Consider the following 16,989-nt stretch of genomic DNA (forward strand, 5'->3'; position numbering starts at 1 on the left):
AAATAAATCAGCAAAGTGATGTAGTAAAGTGGGAAACCGAATTCAAGAGAGCCAGAATGCGAAACTGAAATCAACAGATTTGCATATCCCTTGTCAGGAATGTAAGGCATGGTCTTTTCTGACATGCTTCATTGCATTTTTTGAAGTGGGTTGGATCCCTCTTCTTTCTTAAGAATAAATCACTGACTAATATTTATATAACCTTTCCTGCTCCAGTATCTCATAAATTTATCCCCCAGGAACAAGGAAGTGGGACTTCTCTGTTCGATCGAGGAAGAACCTAGCAAATATTTCCTCTTGGCCTAAACCAACCTGAGGTTGGTATGTGTGTTTTCCCTCATCCTGGTCTCATCCAGAACCTGCCCACACCTGATAACCAGAGACTATAAAAGTACTCAGCACCTAGCAATATCCACAGCCAGGAGCTGAGAACAGCAGGTGAGGCTTAGCACCATTTTCTTGCTGCTGAGGACATGGCAAAGCCCAGCTTCCCACACATAGGAAGTTAGCTATGTCCATTAATTTCAATGGGTCTACTCTGAGTAGGAGTAACACAGGCGACAAGCCTTGGTCCTATTTATTGCATTTATATTCCACCTTTTCCTCCAAGGAGCTCAAGGTGCTTTCCCCCCTCCTCAATTAACCCTCACAACAACCCTGTAAGGTAGGTTAGGCAGGGTGTGGATTTGAACCTCCCAAGTCCTAGTCCAGCAGTCAAGTCATTGCAACCACACTGGCTCTCTCCTTTGCCTCCATTGGAATGACTTTTGCAGGGTTTTAAAAGAACATTTTTATCATTTCCCCTACTCAAAACCCACCCGTTCCTCTTTTATTTTGCAGAGATGAAGCGAGCCCTCTCTCTCCTGAGCCTCTTAGTGGCCTTCGGATTCCTGCCAGCATCCGAATCTTCCTCAGAAGGTAACACAACAAATCCTGTGACTCATCCAAGGGTGGGAATATTTCTGGGGGGAAGATGGAAAAGGAATGTAATCAAATAATTATTTTCCTTTATTTTAATTTCACAATATCTATATACTCCATGATTGCTCACAGCAGCCCACAAAAAGAGTTTTTAAAAGTATGTGCATGGAACTCATTTCTAGGAAGTTGCCTTTGATTTTTCATATAATCACAGAATTGTAGCTTTGGAAAGGGCCCAATGGGCCACGTCTTGTAGAGTTCGTGCATCGTTTTGGGGACAGGGTGGGGTGAATTTATGAAAATCTTCAAGGCGATCCATGATTGATTGGGTTGGGGAGGGTGCCTCTCTGAACCCCTTTTCTGTCAAAACCTGGTATGTGGATAGGAACCAACTTCCAAGAGGGCATCTCAGCTTAAGGCCTGCAAATAGCCACTCGCCTTTGGTGAGTTGAGAGTATTTTCAAGGTGACCTGGAAAGGAGATTTTTATTTTTTATGTTTGGTCCTGTGGAACAAGCTCTCAGAGTGTGGTGCAAATGATTTGACATACACATTTGTGGGAAGGCTGGGCTGGTGAAAAATGCCAGCTGGTGGGGTGGAGATTTTTTTATAAACTGAATTGGCCAAGTTACAGATAGGTAGCTGTGTTGGTCTGCCATAGTCAAAACAAAAAAAAATCCTTCCAGTAGCACCTTAAAGACCAACTAAGTTAGTTCTTGGTATGAGGAATTTTTTTTGTTTTGAATTGGCCAAGATTGTCCTGGACAGTTGCTGCATCATGCCATCTGTGTACCTTGCTGCTGAAATTTGATTGCCCTGGTTTGGATTTAGGGGCCCTTTGAGCTGATGTTTTTGGTTCTCTCTTTTAAAGCGTTGGCCTCCGAGAAATTGACTGGTCCTGACATTTTATTCAGCATCAACACAGCCAAGCGGTTGGTGGATCAAGCATACAAGTTATACCGGGAGAGGTGAGCTTCCTTCATGTTAATCTGCATTAAATCTTCCCTCCGTTGCTTTCAGTCATCATTAGTGGAGTATGCCCCTAGGGTACATAAGTACATAAGTACATACAATTAATCCAATAAACGTAAAATTATTAACAAGACATTATGATTTTCATGAATGGATCCCAAATATCCTTGTATTTATCCATGCACAATCTGCATCTAAAAGCAAGCCGTTCATATATTGCCGGAGTTGGCACAGCATCATTAACAACAAATAATTTTAGAAAGAGCATTCAGTGGTAACTTGGTTTTCGAATGTCTCCGTTGACGAACATTTCGGTTTACGAACACGCCTCGGAAGTCGAACGTGCCACATGGTTTCCTCTGAGTGCAAGATCCTGAGGTCTAGCTGTTGGCTGTTGAGTTTTTGAACATTTCAGATGTCAAATGGTCTTCGGGAACGGATTACGTTCGTAAAACTGAGGTACCGTTGTAGTTTAAAAAATAAAACTGAAGGGAGCAAACTTGCCAGTCGCTGGAAACCACAAGAGAGGAGGGTGCTTTTGAGCTTGCATCCTGCTAGGGGGTTTCTGGGTGGGACAGGATGCTAGACTAGTTGGGCTATTGGCCTGATCCAGCAAAGCTCTTTTAGGTTCTTAGGTTCGCCATTAGGAAGGCTTGCTGTGACACTTCTGAGCACTTTCTATTAAGGTTCCCCGTCTCCTTGTTGCCATCCCCTCTGTGCTTCTCTTTCCAGAGCGAAGGAGAACTTGAGAAACCCCCATCTCACCCCCTCCGACTTCCTGAGACATTTAAAGGAACCGGTGGCGGGGACCAGGACTGCAATCCGGGCGGCGAGTTACATGGAAACGGCGTTGGATCTCCTGAGGCAGAAACTGCAGAAGGTCTGGCACCGTCACTTCAACATCACAGGTATCGTGAATCCCCGGGCGAAAGCTTTAGCACAGTGGTGGTGGTGGGGAACTTTCAGCCTGCGAGGCAGGTTTAGCTAAGCCACACCCACTTTACCTGAGGCAGGTAAAAGCTGGCCAAAAGGGGGGTTTAAAGGCAATGCTGCTCAGCTGATGGTCGGTGCCTGCAAATCGCTGACTCTTTGCTTGTGCAGCTTGATTTCAATCCAGAATGCGGCAGCTAGACTGGTGACTGGGGGCGGCCGCCGAGATCACATAACACCGGTCTTGAAAGACCTACATTGGCTCCCAGTACATTTCCGAGCACAATTCAAAGTGTTGGTGTTGACCTTTAAAGCCCTAAATAGCCTCAGCCCAGTATACCTGAAGGAGCGTCTCCACCCCCATTGTTCTGCCTGGATACTGAGGTCTAGTGCCGAGGGCCTTCTGGCGGTTCCCTCATTGCGAGAAGCAAAGCTACAGGGAACCAGGCAGAGGGCCTTCTCGGTAGTGGCGCCCACCCTGTGGAACGCCCTTCCAGCAGATGTCAAAGAGACAAACAACTACCTGACATTCAGAAGACATCTTAAGGCAGCCCTGTTCAGGGAAGTTTTTAATGTATGACATATTAGTGTATTTTTGGTCTTTGTGGAAGCCGCCCAGAGTGGCTGGGGAAACCCAGCCAGATGGGCGGGGTACAAATAATAAATTATTATTATTATTATTTCAAACCACACTGGTAAATGATGCCCTTGTGATGTCAGGTGATTGACAAGTGGGCAGCCTTACCTCTCATGGGGTGGGTTAGACTTGGTGGGGTGGGTTAGACCACTGAAGGTAGATTCTCATTGAAATTTTCTTCTAAGACAAAAGCCATTGCTTTTCTTCCCCTTATCGGATATCTTGTTTAGATGTGCTAAGCATCCAGCAGAAAGATATGATCACCAGAGCCACTGGCTGTGACTATCTGATCCGCCCAGTCCGGTGCCCACCAAACAGCCCTTATCGGACCATCACAGGAGAATGCAACAATCGGTAAGGAGAAGCTGGCTGGAGAAGGGTTTTATTTGGGGGGGGGGGTGCAGGCAGGTCAAAGGTTCTCCCTCATCTGAGGGGAAATACCACTCTTACCACTGGTAAGAGCTGGAGAGGTCATCCGGGAACCTGGGCCAAAGGAAGGCGTTGAAGGAAATTAGAAAATTAGAAAAAGGATGCCAAAATGATCAAGGGCATGGAGTGGCTTCCCTGTGAAAAAAGGTTGTGGTGTTTGGGATTTATTAGTTAAGAGAAAAGGCAAGTAAGAGATGACATGGTAGGAGTTCATAAAGTCATGCGTGGCATGGAGACAGCAGACAGAAGAAAGATTTTTCTCTCTTCCTCATAATACTAGAACTCACAGCCCTTCCATATGACCGTTGGAGGATTTTCTTTCATCTGCCCTGAATTTCCCAACATTCAGCTTCATTGGAAGTCCATGATTTCTAGGGTCACGAGAGATGGCAAAAAGCTTTTCTCTCCCCACTCTCCCCATGCAGATCCTCATCTCTCAGAGCAGGCATTTAAATATGTCTCTTGATATGTTCTTAACTGCCCAGAACTTTGCTGCTACGCCACATTTAGAGGCGGAGAGAAATCCGTTGCGTGACTAAGTTCTGGCCTGCATGTGATTTCGTGGAGTGCAGATCAGCTCACCTTGGACTGGGATTTGCAAAGGTTAATCCCTTAAAGCATGCCTGCCTCCAGAGGAGCCTTCATGCATGGGGCAGTGTTCCAAACTAATGCGCTTCTCCCCCCGCCCTAGGAAGCACCCTCATTTTGGTATGTCTAACCATGGCTATGCCCGCTGGCTCCCAGCAGAGTATGAGGATGGTGTGTCTCTTCCCAAGGGTCTCATCCAGGGCCAGCTTTATAATGGACACCCCCTCCCACTGGTAAGAGCTGGAGAAGTCATTCTGGGATTCTGGGACAAATTATAGAGAAACAGCCATGTTGGGGGTGGATTCAGAGAGGTGGCTGAGGTGGTGGACCAATCGTTCGGGGTTTCTGGGGGGAGAACATGGTGTCTGTCACCACATGGACACCCCCATAAGAGGAGATTACTCTCATTTGATACAGCAAATCCCTGCACAGTCACCAAAATGAGATATTCTGCTTCTAGGCAATTTGAAGTTTGAGCCAATCACTTTAAAAAAATAAATAAATACAGCTTTCATCAATTTATCGTAAACATATCTACGAACATAACCATACAGATCATAACAAAAACCATACACAGGGCATATTCTGTATAAAAAACAAATGACTGAGATACAGCTTTTAAGATCAGTCTATATAGTCCAATCAGGACACGGGTGGCACTGTGCGTTAAACCACAGAGCCTAGGACTTGCCAATCAGAAGGTCGGCGGTTCAAATCCCCGCGACGGGGTGAGCTCCCGTTGCTCGGTCCCTGCTCCTGCCAACCTAGCAGTTCAAAAGCACATCAAAGTGCAAGTAGATAAATAGGTACTGCTCTGGCAGGAAGGTAAACGGCATTTCTGTGCACTGCTCTGATTCACCAGAAGCGGCTTACTCATGCTGGCCACATGACCCGGAAGCTGTACGCCGGCTCCCTTGGCCAATAAGGCGAGATGAGCGCCACAACCCCAGAGTCAGTCATGACGGGACCTAATGGGTCAGGGGTCCCTTTACCTTTTTATATAGTCCAACCACAAAGAGGAGTGAGTTGTGGGAGTTGTGTACAACTCTCCTTATCTATATAATAAGAAAATGGGGACCAGTCTGTGTCAAAACTGTCTGATTTGGCTTCGCCCCAGACAATGCATTGATGTCTGGTCAGGCATTCAGATAAAGCAATGAAATTGAATAGGAATTTTTGATGCTTTCCCGTGTCGGGCTATTACCAACATGGCTTCTAATAGTACCTAGTTTTTTTAGAAATTGAATTCCATCCCCACTATACAAGGCCCAAAAGTCTTATTAACATGCCCTACAAACCCTCTAGTGCACTTTTTGGCAGTGGCATGAATGGCAGAGTGCTGCCACATGTGTGCGTGTGTGTTGTTGTTGCTTGCACATTGCTTACAGTTCCTCTTCTGGCTTCCCCTGTTGGAGCCAGAGCACTTAACATTGAGGCTATGCAGATTGAACACTCTGCATCATTTCCTCCGGTGGCCCTTGGGTGCTCCACCATAGGTGCGGCAGGTATCCAACGAGATCATTGGCACCCCCAACGAGAAGATCACGGACGACCAGGAGCGCTCGCTGGCGTTCATGCACTGGGGCCAGTGGGTTGACCATGACATGGACTTAGCCCCCATGACTGAAACCAGCATCCAGAACCAGGATGTCCACTGCGACACCAGCTGCAACTACGCGCCCCCCTGCTTCCCTATTAAGGTAATGGAAAATTCGGTGTTAAGAGACTCTTAGGTGAGACAGGTGTATGTGTTTTCCTGGGGTGGAGTGGAGTCAGGTCTTTTGCAGGCCCTCTGTCCTCTTTGAACTATTAGCTCCCAGCAGCCTTTGACAACATGGCACCTTCTAGGTGTGTAGGACTACAACTCCCATCAGCCGGCTCGACTGTGGTCCCATGAGCCCCAGCATTGTAACAGGCATTCTGGCTGATGGGAGCTGCAGTCTGAAATATACGGGTTATCACATAGCTCTTGACACAAAGCAAAGTGCACATCACAAATGTTGGAAGGTTCAGGACAGATAGGAAAAAGTCCTTCTTCACACAGCATGGTGGTTAAACTGCAGACAGTGACGGCCATCAAATTGGATGGCTTTAAAAGATGATTTCACAAATTCAGGGAGGGAGAGGGCTATTGATGGCGACTAGCCATGATGGTGATACTCTGCCTACAAAGTTGGGGACATTAATGCTTCTGTATACCAGTTGCTAGAAACCACAGGAAGGGAGAGTGCTGCTCCTGTGCTCAAATCCTGCTTGCGGCCTTCCCTTGGGGGCATCTGGTTGGCCACTGTGAGAACAGGAAGCTGGATTAGATGGGCCATTGGCCTGATCCAGCAGCCTCTTCTTGTGCTCTTACACGTTCTTATCGGGTGTTTCCAAGAGTGACCCACAAACTTCATTTGCCCACTTATGTCAGGGGGCTGTGTAGGCTGAGTTTTTAAAATATCTAGCAGAGCCCATGGGGAGAGGAGAAATGTGCCGCTGTTTGCATGGGAGGAACAGTTCCCTGGTCATCATATTGGCCAATGCCTGTAACATCACCTACCACCCTCCCACAATACTTGGATCAGTGGTAACATTTTCTTTTTTTAAAACAACTTGTTGGGAGTGTGATTATTTTTCTTCCTTCCTTCTGGAAACTAAAAAACAAAACAAAACTTTGGCCAGTCACTGTCTCTGCACCTAACCTACCGCACAGGATTGTTGTGGGGATTAATGAAGAGAGAAGAATCATGTCTACTATCTTGAGCTTCTTGAAGGTATAGATGCAATAAATAAAAAACAAATGAATTGTGGGATTGTTTTCTGCAGATTCCACCTGGAGACCCGCGGATTACAAAGCCAGGCGTCTGCATGCCTTTCATCCGGACCACCCCTGTTTGCAACCCCACGACGTTCATCCGTGAGCAGCTCAATTCCATCACCTCCTTTCTGGATGCCAGCATGGTGTATGGGAGTGAGGAGCCTTTGGCGAGAAGCCTCCGGAACCAAAGCAACTCTCTGGGTTTAATGGCGCTCAACCAGAACTTCACAGACGCTGGTCTGGGCCTCCTTCCTTTCGAGAGCAATTCAAACAGCATTTGCCTCTACACAAACAGAACTGCCAACATCCCATGTTTCAATGCAGGTATGTCTTTCCACCAGGGCATGGTCAGCAGCTGCCAGTCAGTGTAAACAGTAGTACTCTAGGTGACCAATGATAAGGTAACTTCCTATGTTTGGATGGATCTGGGCATCAAGTGTTAGGCCAAATGCACACCATCTGTTTAAAGCACTATGATACCACTTTAAACAGTCATGGATTTCCTCCCCCAAAGGATCCTGGGAAGTGTAGTTTTTTAAGGGTGCTGAGACCCCTATTAGGAGACCCCTCTTCCCCTGTCAGAGCTGTAATTCCCAGGGTTTCCCGTGAAGAGGGATTGATTATTGACTCTGCCTGTCATTGGCTCTGGCGCCACCTGCTGTTGGGCTCCCTGCCTTCTGTCCTACCAGTCTCCCTGTGGCTTCACACAGCAATAAAAGAGTGTTAATTCATTTTCTAGCTTAATCCGCTTGAAATTAGAGGGATGGTTTCTTTAATTTTGCAGGGGATAAACGTGTCACTGAAAATCTGGGGCTGACAGCTCTCCACACCCTCTTTGTCCGGGAGCATAACCGATTGGCCAGGGAGCTGAAGGCGCTGAACCCCCATTGGGATGGGGAAAAGATCTATCAGGAAGTTCGGAAGATTATTGGGGCAGTGAATCAGGTATGGTGACAAATGAGCTCTTCCTTCGGCTTCATTCAAAATGGAGTTTCACTCTAGCTTCATTCATGCCTTCAGGGAAGGTGCAAGGGAGGAATTTAATTCAGCTCACATTTAGAGACAAACTCACAGAATTTATAATAATAATAATAATTTGCACTTTCTGCAAGAATGTTCAAACCAAATTCTTTGCATTTCTCCAAATTTCACAGTGCAGTTCTCCAGCCAAGTGATGGGTACAAAAATGCATATTTTGGGGGTAAAGTGTGCATTAAAAGGGAAATATTGGAGAAAATAACAAAAAAAGTTAACTCATTGGGAAATCAAGAGTACCCTGAGAAGAAAACCCATGATCTTGAAGAAGCTAACAGCTGTAGATAAAGGCACTGTCCCTTTAACTGCCAAGGAGGCGGGACCTCCAGGCACTTAGGGGGCAGGACCTCTAGCCAGCGACTATCTGGCTGGGCTATAAAACTCCCCCAGTTTCTCTGGGACCTCTGCTGAGACAACTTGGATGCCTGGGCTTAGCAGTGCTGTCCATGGTGCTGAACCCCCACCTCAGTCACTCTCCAAGGTCCTGAGCTGTTTGGAGGAAAGGGCTGGACGTACAGTACGGTTGCATCTTAACACAAAAGTTTGGTTTCAAGGCTTCTGCATATACACAAAAATCGCATATTCCCAAACACCCCTCATGGCTAGTGGGTGAGGGGGAGAGAGACAGAATCCCTTGTGCTTTCAGATCCTGTGTGCCAAGCGGGCCTTACCCAGCAAGTGAGTCAGAGAGCTTAAAAGCTCTTCAGGTAACACAAACAGACCCATTGCGAAAAGCTCTCTGCCTTGCTGGGATTGAACTTGGATGATTTCAACCAGCCTGCCTTCAGCCACATTGGGTTGAAATAGCACAAGTTAAATGTGTGTAAGATGCGGTTGTACTGCATATGTAAAAATCATGCTGGAGATGTAACTACAGTTGCTCATATGAGTCCCATATTAGCCTGACCTCGGTTGTCTTCCCTTGTGTAAGCTCCTGGAGGTCAGGGACTCTCTTTGTTTCCCTTTAAACTTTGTAAAGTGGCCACTAAACACCCATAGCCACACACTTGCACACACACACACATTGTGTTCATTTCTATACAATTTTAATAAATAAAAATAGTAATGCTTGTGAAAACTTAAAGCTGGACAGAAGCTATGCCTTTATTGCAGGACAATTTGCACTCTGGGAGGCTAGGGTGGTTTAATTAATTGTTGTTATTTTGTAACTGTTGTTTAAGTTTGAAATCAATAAAACATATTTTAAAAACCAAAAAATAACAGTGGAGTCTTTCCTGGTTTGGTTGCAGGTGATCACCTTCAGAGACTACCTGCCCCTTGTCTTGGGCAATGAGATGAACAAGCAGTTGCCTTTGTACAGAGGCTACAATGACTCTGAGGACCCCACTGTATCAAATGTGTTCTCCCTGGCCTTCCGGTTTGGACATGGTTCTGTTCCCCCATTTGTGCCCCGCCTGGACCAAAACTTCAAGCCCCTTGTCCCATATTCCAATGTCCTCCTTCATCTCACCTTCTCTGCTTCATGGAGAATCGTAATGGAAGGTAATGCTTTTGTTCCTAGTCCTGCAGGGTTCTTGGGCTGTCTGGGAAACAGAAATCTCCTGGGAACAAAGTAAGGGCAAACAGGGGTCACAGCACAGCCTAAAAGACCAAGGGTGGGCTTTTATGAAGAACTTTCTACATAAGGTTGCTCCAAGCTGGAAAGTGTGCAGAAGAGGGCAGACAAGATGATGATGGGTCTGGAAACCAAGCCTTGTGTGGAACAAGTTGAGGGAGTTGGGTATATTTAGCCTGGAAAAGAGAAGACTGAGAGGAGATATGATAGCCATCTTCAAATATCTGAAGGGCTGTTGCATGGAAGATGGAGCAAGCTTGTTTTCTGCTGCTCCAGAGGGGACAGGTTTCTGATGGTAAGAGCTGTTTGGAAGATGGAAGATGGAGCAAGCTTGTTTTCTGCTGCTTCAGAGGGGACAGGTTTCTGATGGTAAGAGCTGTTTGATGATTTTGAAGATGGAAAAACCATCTCCTTTCCATTAAAAAACAAAAACAAAAGGACACCCTAAACCTTGGGTTGAGTGTTCCTCGTCTTCAGGGCCACCACTACCTTTCTCTTCCAGGTGGCATTGACCCTCTTATCCGTGGCCTCCTGGCTGACCATGCCAAGCTGATGAAGCAGAACCAGATGATGGTGGAGGAGCTCCAGGAGCGACTCTTTGAGCAGCTTGAGCTCATCGGCCTTGATCTGGCATCCCTGAACCTCCAGCGGGGGAGAGACCATGGCCTGCCAGGTAGGTGAGCCTGTCCTGAAGTTTTTGACCCTGTCCTTGGTTTCTTGTGCTAAACAGTGAGTGAGGAGATCCAGGGTGGTTTTGTGAGGAGGAGAGTCAACAGGAGACTTAGGAATGCAATGTCTTTACAGAGATAGGAGTTGGGTGATTCCCAAGAAACCTGAGGCCTTTCTCTTAGGTATAATTGGACCGAAGGAATTGTTTAATTTGTTTATGTATGCTATGATGGGGGCAAGATTGTCCACGCACACAAATGGAAAGAAGAGGAAGCCCCAATGAAAGAAGAATGAAGATGATGGAATATTATGAGATGGCTAGACTAGCTGTGAGAATTAAAGAACAGAATGAAGAATTATTTTTTTATTATTGAAGAATGGAAGTATTTTGTAGCATATTTGAAAAAAATATCATGGTTATGTTAAAATGTATGCAGGATTTGAAGTACAGCAGCAGATAAGAAGTAGTAGTTTAATAATTTATAATCAGCATACTGTATTTTTCCATGTATAGGACGACCTTTTTCTGAATTTTTTTAATGATAAATTGAGGGTCGTCTTAAACACAGGTTAATATGCTAAGCAAGCGAGGGCTGGTGCTGCGGCAGTAGCAGGGAAATGTCAGAGAGGAGGCTGTTTACCCACTCTTCCCGGCTAAGGAAGAGTATTTGGTGAGTGTCAGTATGTGGTGTATTACTGCACCAGTTCCATCAGCCAGAATGGGGGATCGTCAAAAAGCTGCTCAACAGCTCAGCAAACTTACAAAAGAAGCTCAACAACTGTTGAGGGCTCCAAAAAATAGGGGTTGTCTTATACATAGGGTCATGTTATACATGGAAAAATACGGAATATAATGGGTAAAATATAAGCAATATACCAGCTTTATAAAGAAAGAAAAGAACATAATGAAAGGGTGGATAGGAAGTCAGCGGGTATGAGATAAATTTGAAAAGCTAATTAAAAAAAAAAGTTTTTTAAAAAGGAGTTGAGTAGGCTGCAAGTTGAGCAGGTTGGGGAAAAGATAATAGCCTAAGATGTCCAAATCCTTAAGCACATTTGAAGAAATAATGTCTTGAAGTGTTTAAAATCCCCCATTAATATGAAGCACGTTTCCATTGCAAATGTATTATACAATCTGGGGAAATCCTCGATCTCCAAATACAATTCATTCGTATTAGCGATCTCAGCAATTTATACACTTTTGTTGAACGATTCTAAGACAGATGCTTGATAAATGCATTCTAGCTTCAGAACAATCACCATACCGTTTGGTGTAAAAAATCGGTTCCCTTCAGTGGGTTGCACTGTGCCACACTGTGGTCAGTCACAAATACTTCCTTGTAGCAATACTGTCAGTACTGCGGAAGAACGTTTGACCACCTTTCCATTACAACAGTGCACTGGTCCTCAACAGATGGCTCAGGACTGGAGGTCCAATCTCAGGATGGTTCTTGCAGAGATGCCACTGCCATTTTGTTTTGTGAAGAGAAGCAGCCTTCCTCCTGCTTGAAGCTGGAACAGACGCTGTTGGAAAGTTGTTCCTCCTTCAGTTATTTGTCCGGTGGCAGTGGTTGAGGAGGAGGGCAGGCAGGCTGGCAAAGGCCCTGCCTGAGGCAAGGAGGTGGCTAAGCAGCTGAGAGGAAATGGGTGTGTGGATTCGCTCCCTGTCCCCATCCTCTCCCTGCTCAGTAGTCAGTGCAGACAATAATGAGCTGGATGAAGCATGGGTCTGATTTTTTGGAAGGCCCATGTTCCTAAGGAAGGCAATTCTTCTGAAATCCCCCCTTCTTTACCCCAGTCTCCTCTTACTCCCATGGCACTTGGCTGCTCTGCTTCCCATTAATCCATCCTCCAGCCAGACTAACAGCCCTTCCCTGCTTCCACCAGGGTACAATGCCTGGAGGCGGTTCTGCGGCCTATCAGAGCCCAGTGATGAGACTGAGCTCGCTGCCGTAATGGGCAATTCCCAGCTGGCAAAGAAGTTCATCGACCTTTACGGGACACCAGAGAACATTGACATCTGGATCGGGGCCCTGGCTGAGCCCTTCGTCCCCTATGGGAGGGTCGGGCCCCTCCTGGCGTGCCTCATCGGGACCCAGTTCCGGAAAACCCGGGACGGAGACAGGTGAGCTGCTTGCCCTCTGAGGATCTCATTTCTCTTTGTGACAGCTTTGTGACAGAGCTTGGGGCGTAATTAGAACCCAGGTTCCCTTTTTAGGGAAAGGGATCTGTGAGGAGCAAGGAGGATGGTGGCCATTTTCTTGCGGGGCTCAGTGTGCCATTCTAGGAGTGCTGCAATCGACACAAGATAGTATCACCATTGTAAACAAACAATAAATGTCCATTAAAATGGCAAAAGTAGTTTCTTTCCCAAATAGTTTTTTTCTTGAACAATAGCAAACACAGTAAATAAAGAGCTCACTTGTGATATACCAGTGGTTCAGTGCTCAGATGTCATTCCGGTAATCCGACATTTTGTCGCTAAAGAGCCTAGTCATCGAGCTTTGTAGTAAATAATATACAAGAGAAGACTTAGGCTGACTTAAAGCAGGGATATATCTGTCTCCATCTGCATATTTCCATAGGAGGAGCATGGAAAGAGGACAATGTCCTTCAATTTGCTAAACCTGGTTTAGTCTTTATTCCTGCATTTGCAATTCCTCAAGATAAAAGTTATTTGGAAAGAGAGGAGAGGAGCACTGAACCACTGATATATTACAGGTGAGCTTTTTATTCACTGTATTTGTTTCAGGGCCAAACTGAGGGGGACAAGACTGAGAAGGAATGATGGGGACCACCCCCCCCCTTCTCCCGAAGCTTCCAGAGAAGAGGAAGGCAGTATTGAATTACAGCAGTGGTTTGAGGAAGGTCACAGCTCAGAGACAGGCGAACAGAAGAGTCGGGAGGTGTTGGGAGAAGAGAAGGGGGAGTCAGAGCAGCCAGCTGACACGTTATCACTGGAGAGCATTTCTGGCCCCCCTTCTCCCAGAACATGCCATTCATTGCAAGAGCAAAGGTCTCAGAGACAATTAGCCCCTGGGGGGCACCGTAAGCGGAAGTGCTGTTGTTAGGAAGGGAGCAGGGAGGCGTTCAGTTGGAGCAACGCCATTAATGGGAGATAGACTGCATTCCTTTGTCTCTCACTGTGACGAGTAAACAAATTAGTAGGAACTCTTCTTTGTTTTTCTCTGCTTCTTGCTGCCACCATGGGAAGGATAGAATTCCCCGAAGCCTAACAGTTCACTATTGTTTAAGATAAAAAATATTTAGGGAAAGAAGCTGCTTTTGCCATTTTTATGGGCATTTATTGTTTGTTTACAGATAGTTGCCTTGGTGATATTATCCTGTGTTGATTGCAGAAGTCATTGTATCATCACCCTGTTCATTGTTTCATTCTAGGAGTGCTGGCATTGTTGGTACTTGACAAGGGCCCTCTATTGATCCCCAGAAACCCCCCAATTCTGTTCCTCCTTAGGATTGATAAGAAGCTGCCTTATGGTGCGACCTATCTACTTCAGTGTTTGCTACTGGTAGCAATGCTCCCATCAGCCCCAGCATCGTACAATCACCCTGGCTGGGGCTGATGGGAGCTGGAGTCCAGCAGCATCAGGAGGGCACCAAGATGGCAAAGGACGCTCTAAGTATCTGGCTGGCTGCTGCAGGAAACTATGTGTGAGACAATGGGGCCTTTGGGCTCTTCTTGGGATCTCAGATAATGTTAGTGAAAACAGTTAAAAATACCAGAAGTCAAAAAACGTAGCAGGTGCATGGAAAGATTTCAAGGGGATCCGTTCGTATCTAGAAGCAAACGTAACTAGCAATGGCACGTGCTTTTTGCCGCTTTTGCGCATGCGCGTGACGTAATTTTGAGCGTCTGTGCATGCGCAAGGGGCAAAACCCGGAGGTAACACATTCTGTTACTTCTGGGTTGCCGTGGAGCGCAACTCAAACGCACTCAATCCGAAGTGCATTCAACCCGAGGTATGACTGTATTATGAATAACGATTTTTATAGGGTAGGGGGCGCTGGGGGGTGAGCTTGTGGAATAAAGCAGGAAGTAGCCCCCAAAAGTTTGGGAGCTGCTGGTTTAAAGGATAAAACCCAGAAGCCTTCGCTCAAATGAAACTGTCTTCTAGCATTGCTCATGTTAGAATACAGCCCTTGTTACCAATTAGACGGGGTTTGACGGGACAAATGTCAACCAACCTCTTCCTCTACCCTTTCCTCCTTGCTTGTTGCAGATTCTGGTGGGAGAATCCCGGGGTGTTCACCCCCTGGCAGCGGCGGGTTCTGAGCGGCGCCTCGCTTTCCCGCATCATTTGTGACAACACCCACATCCAGGAGGTGCCCCACGATGTTTTCAAGATGAACCACTACCCGAGCGATTTCATGAAATGCCGCGAAATTGGAGGACTGGATTTGTCTGCTTGGAAAGAATAGACTGGCAGCAACAAGGGGAAGTTTTGGGGTGGGTGGGTTGAGACATTGCAAACCTGCCAGAATGCCAGAAAGTTAATGTGAGCTGGGACTCAGCCCTGCGGGTATCACAACCACTCCAGAATGCATAGTGACCTTCTTCAGGTCACAGAGTGATGAAAACTGACCTGTCTCCTGAGCGAGACTCCCAGTTGGGTTGGAGTTCAGATCCTGTAGATAGTGAATCATAGCATTGTTCAGTTGACAGGGACTCCAAGGTTCATCCAGTCCAAACCCTTGCAATGTTGGAATAACAGCTGAAGCACCCCAGCAGATGACCATCCAACCTCTGTTTAAAAAGCTGTAGTGAAGGACCTTTGTAGTCCACTGCCACAAACTCTCAAAATGCCTCTTTGCCATCCCTGGGCCAAAATCTGGGATTCATCTCTGCCATTCATATTTCCTGACATTCTGGGAAGGTGGTTTGGGCTCTGGGATGAAGGAAGGTCAGTTTGAGGTGGCTATTTGGGGTAGATTGGGGCCAAATCCAGCAATGACCATCCAAGGATTTGTGACACTCACATCTGCCTTTGGGATGTGAAAACAGCACAACCAGCCAGATATTTTAATTAAGCAAAATATCACAAAATAGCAAGGTGGGTTTGTTTTTTGTGTTTTTGTTCTTTAGAGTTCTTGGCTAGGCAGAACTCAGAATCTGAACGCTTGCGCACCCTTTTGCAACATTGTTGTTTGGTCTAGTGAAGTATTGCCCTGTGGATTTTCTGATGGAATGAGCCGTTCATCCGACTTTAAAATTTGCTCTTTTCTCTTTCCTTTCCATATTGTCACATAGCTGGATTTCGAAAGCTATGTGCAACACATATTCTGATTTCATTTCAGTGATTGTATAGGCACTAACCGGGAGGTGTATTTATTTTTTAATGATGGAGTTGTGAGACTTATCTGATCAATACTAATAAAAAAACCCCCAGATAAATACATGAAACTGTAATCTGTGTCTCCAGGGTGACTGGTGCCCCTTGGGCGGAAGGCAGGGAGCCCAACAGTAGGTGGCGCCAGAGCCAATGGCAGGCGCAACTGACTAATTCTAGGCTTATCTTCATCTTCCTACTCTCTGCTAAGTTCTATGAAAGCAACACTGAGACTAATCAGATGATAGTCAGTGGCACCTTCTGGGCTGGTTGTAAGAAGGCAGGCAGGTGGGGGGGGGTTGGCCAAGGGGAGACCGAGGTGGTGGGGCAGTGCCCCACTTGCCTAATGGACAATCCTCTATTGCTGTGCTTTCTGAACAAAGAGACACAGGAAGCTGCTAATGGCCCCAGAACCATAAGAACATAATAAGAGCCTGTTGGGTCAGGCCAATGGCTCATCTAGTCCATCAGGTTTGTTCTCCTCAAGGAGGCTTGCCTGGAGAAATCATTATACATCTTTAGGTTGTTGTCGGGGAATAGCTTTCCCTTATAAACAGGCCTTTGGCCTTTAACTCTCTGGCCTTTTAGAAGTGGGTTTGATATTTTCAACGTATTTCTTTTTTCTTTTGGGTTTTAATGTATCTACAGTATGTGGGTTTCTGTTTTCATTTTGTTCTGTCTAGTTGGTTGCTTCCAATTTGCTTTGGGTTGCCCTAGACAAGAGAAAGCGATTCACAAACTCAGTCAATAAAATAAATAGCCTAGGATCCTGTTCTCACAGTGGCCAACCAGATGCGCTCAGAAACCCCGCAAGCAGGACCCTAGCACTAGAGCAATTCTCCCCTCCCGCAGTTTCCAGGAACTGCTATTCAGAAGCACTGCTGCCTCAAACTGTGGAGGCAGAGCAGAGCCATCATGCCCAGTAGCCATCAATAAGCCTCTCCTCCTCCATGAATTGGCCCCATCATCTTTGAAAGCCATCTAAGTCGGTGGCCATCCCTGTGCAGCAGACCTGAAGCAACTGTCCTTTGAGCATAGTGTCAACCCATTTGGTAGTAACCTCCCCACCCTCAAGTTTCAGC

The 16,989-nt window shown here is 46.2% G+C and overlaps 1 protein-coding gene across 1 annotated transcript; it reads left to right on the forward strand.

The window, feature by feature from the left end:
• The first annotated feature begins 324 nt into the window (after window positions 1–324).
• On the forward strand, window positions 325–15,976 carry LOC310832440 (myeloperoxidase-like). The gene is made up of 13 exons (XM_083714197.1): window positions 325–438; window positions 841–918; window positions 1,792–1,888; window positions 2,625–2,800; window positions 3,690–3,813; window positions 4,580–4,709; window positions 5,973–6,176; window positions 7,288–7,603; window positions 8,064–8,224; window positions 9,565–9,817; window positions 10,393–10,563; window positions 12,447–12,684; window positions 14,801–15,976. The coding sequence occupies exons 2-13, from the start codon at window positions 843–845 to the stop codon at window positions 14,997–14,999; spliced, it is 2,145 nt and encodes a 714-aa protein (XP_083570323.1). The 5' UTR covers window positions 325–438; window positions 841–842; the 3' UTR covers window positions 15,000–15,976.
• Window positions 15,977–16,989: the final 1,013 nt, after the last annotated feature.

This window comes from Podarcis gaigeae, assembly GCF_964106915.1.
Source record: "Podarcis gaigeae genome assembly, chromosome: 15".
Classification (NCBI taxonomy): Eukaryota; Metazoa; Chordata; class Lepidosauria; order Squamata; family Lacertidae; genus Podarcis; species Podarcis gaigeae.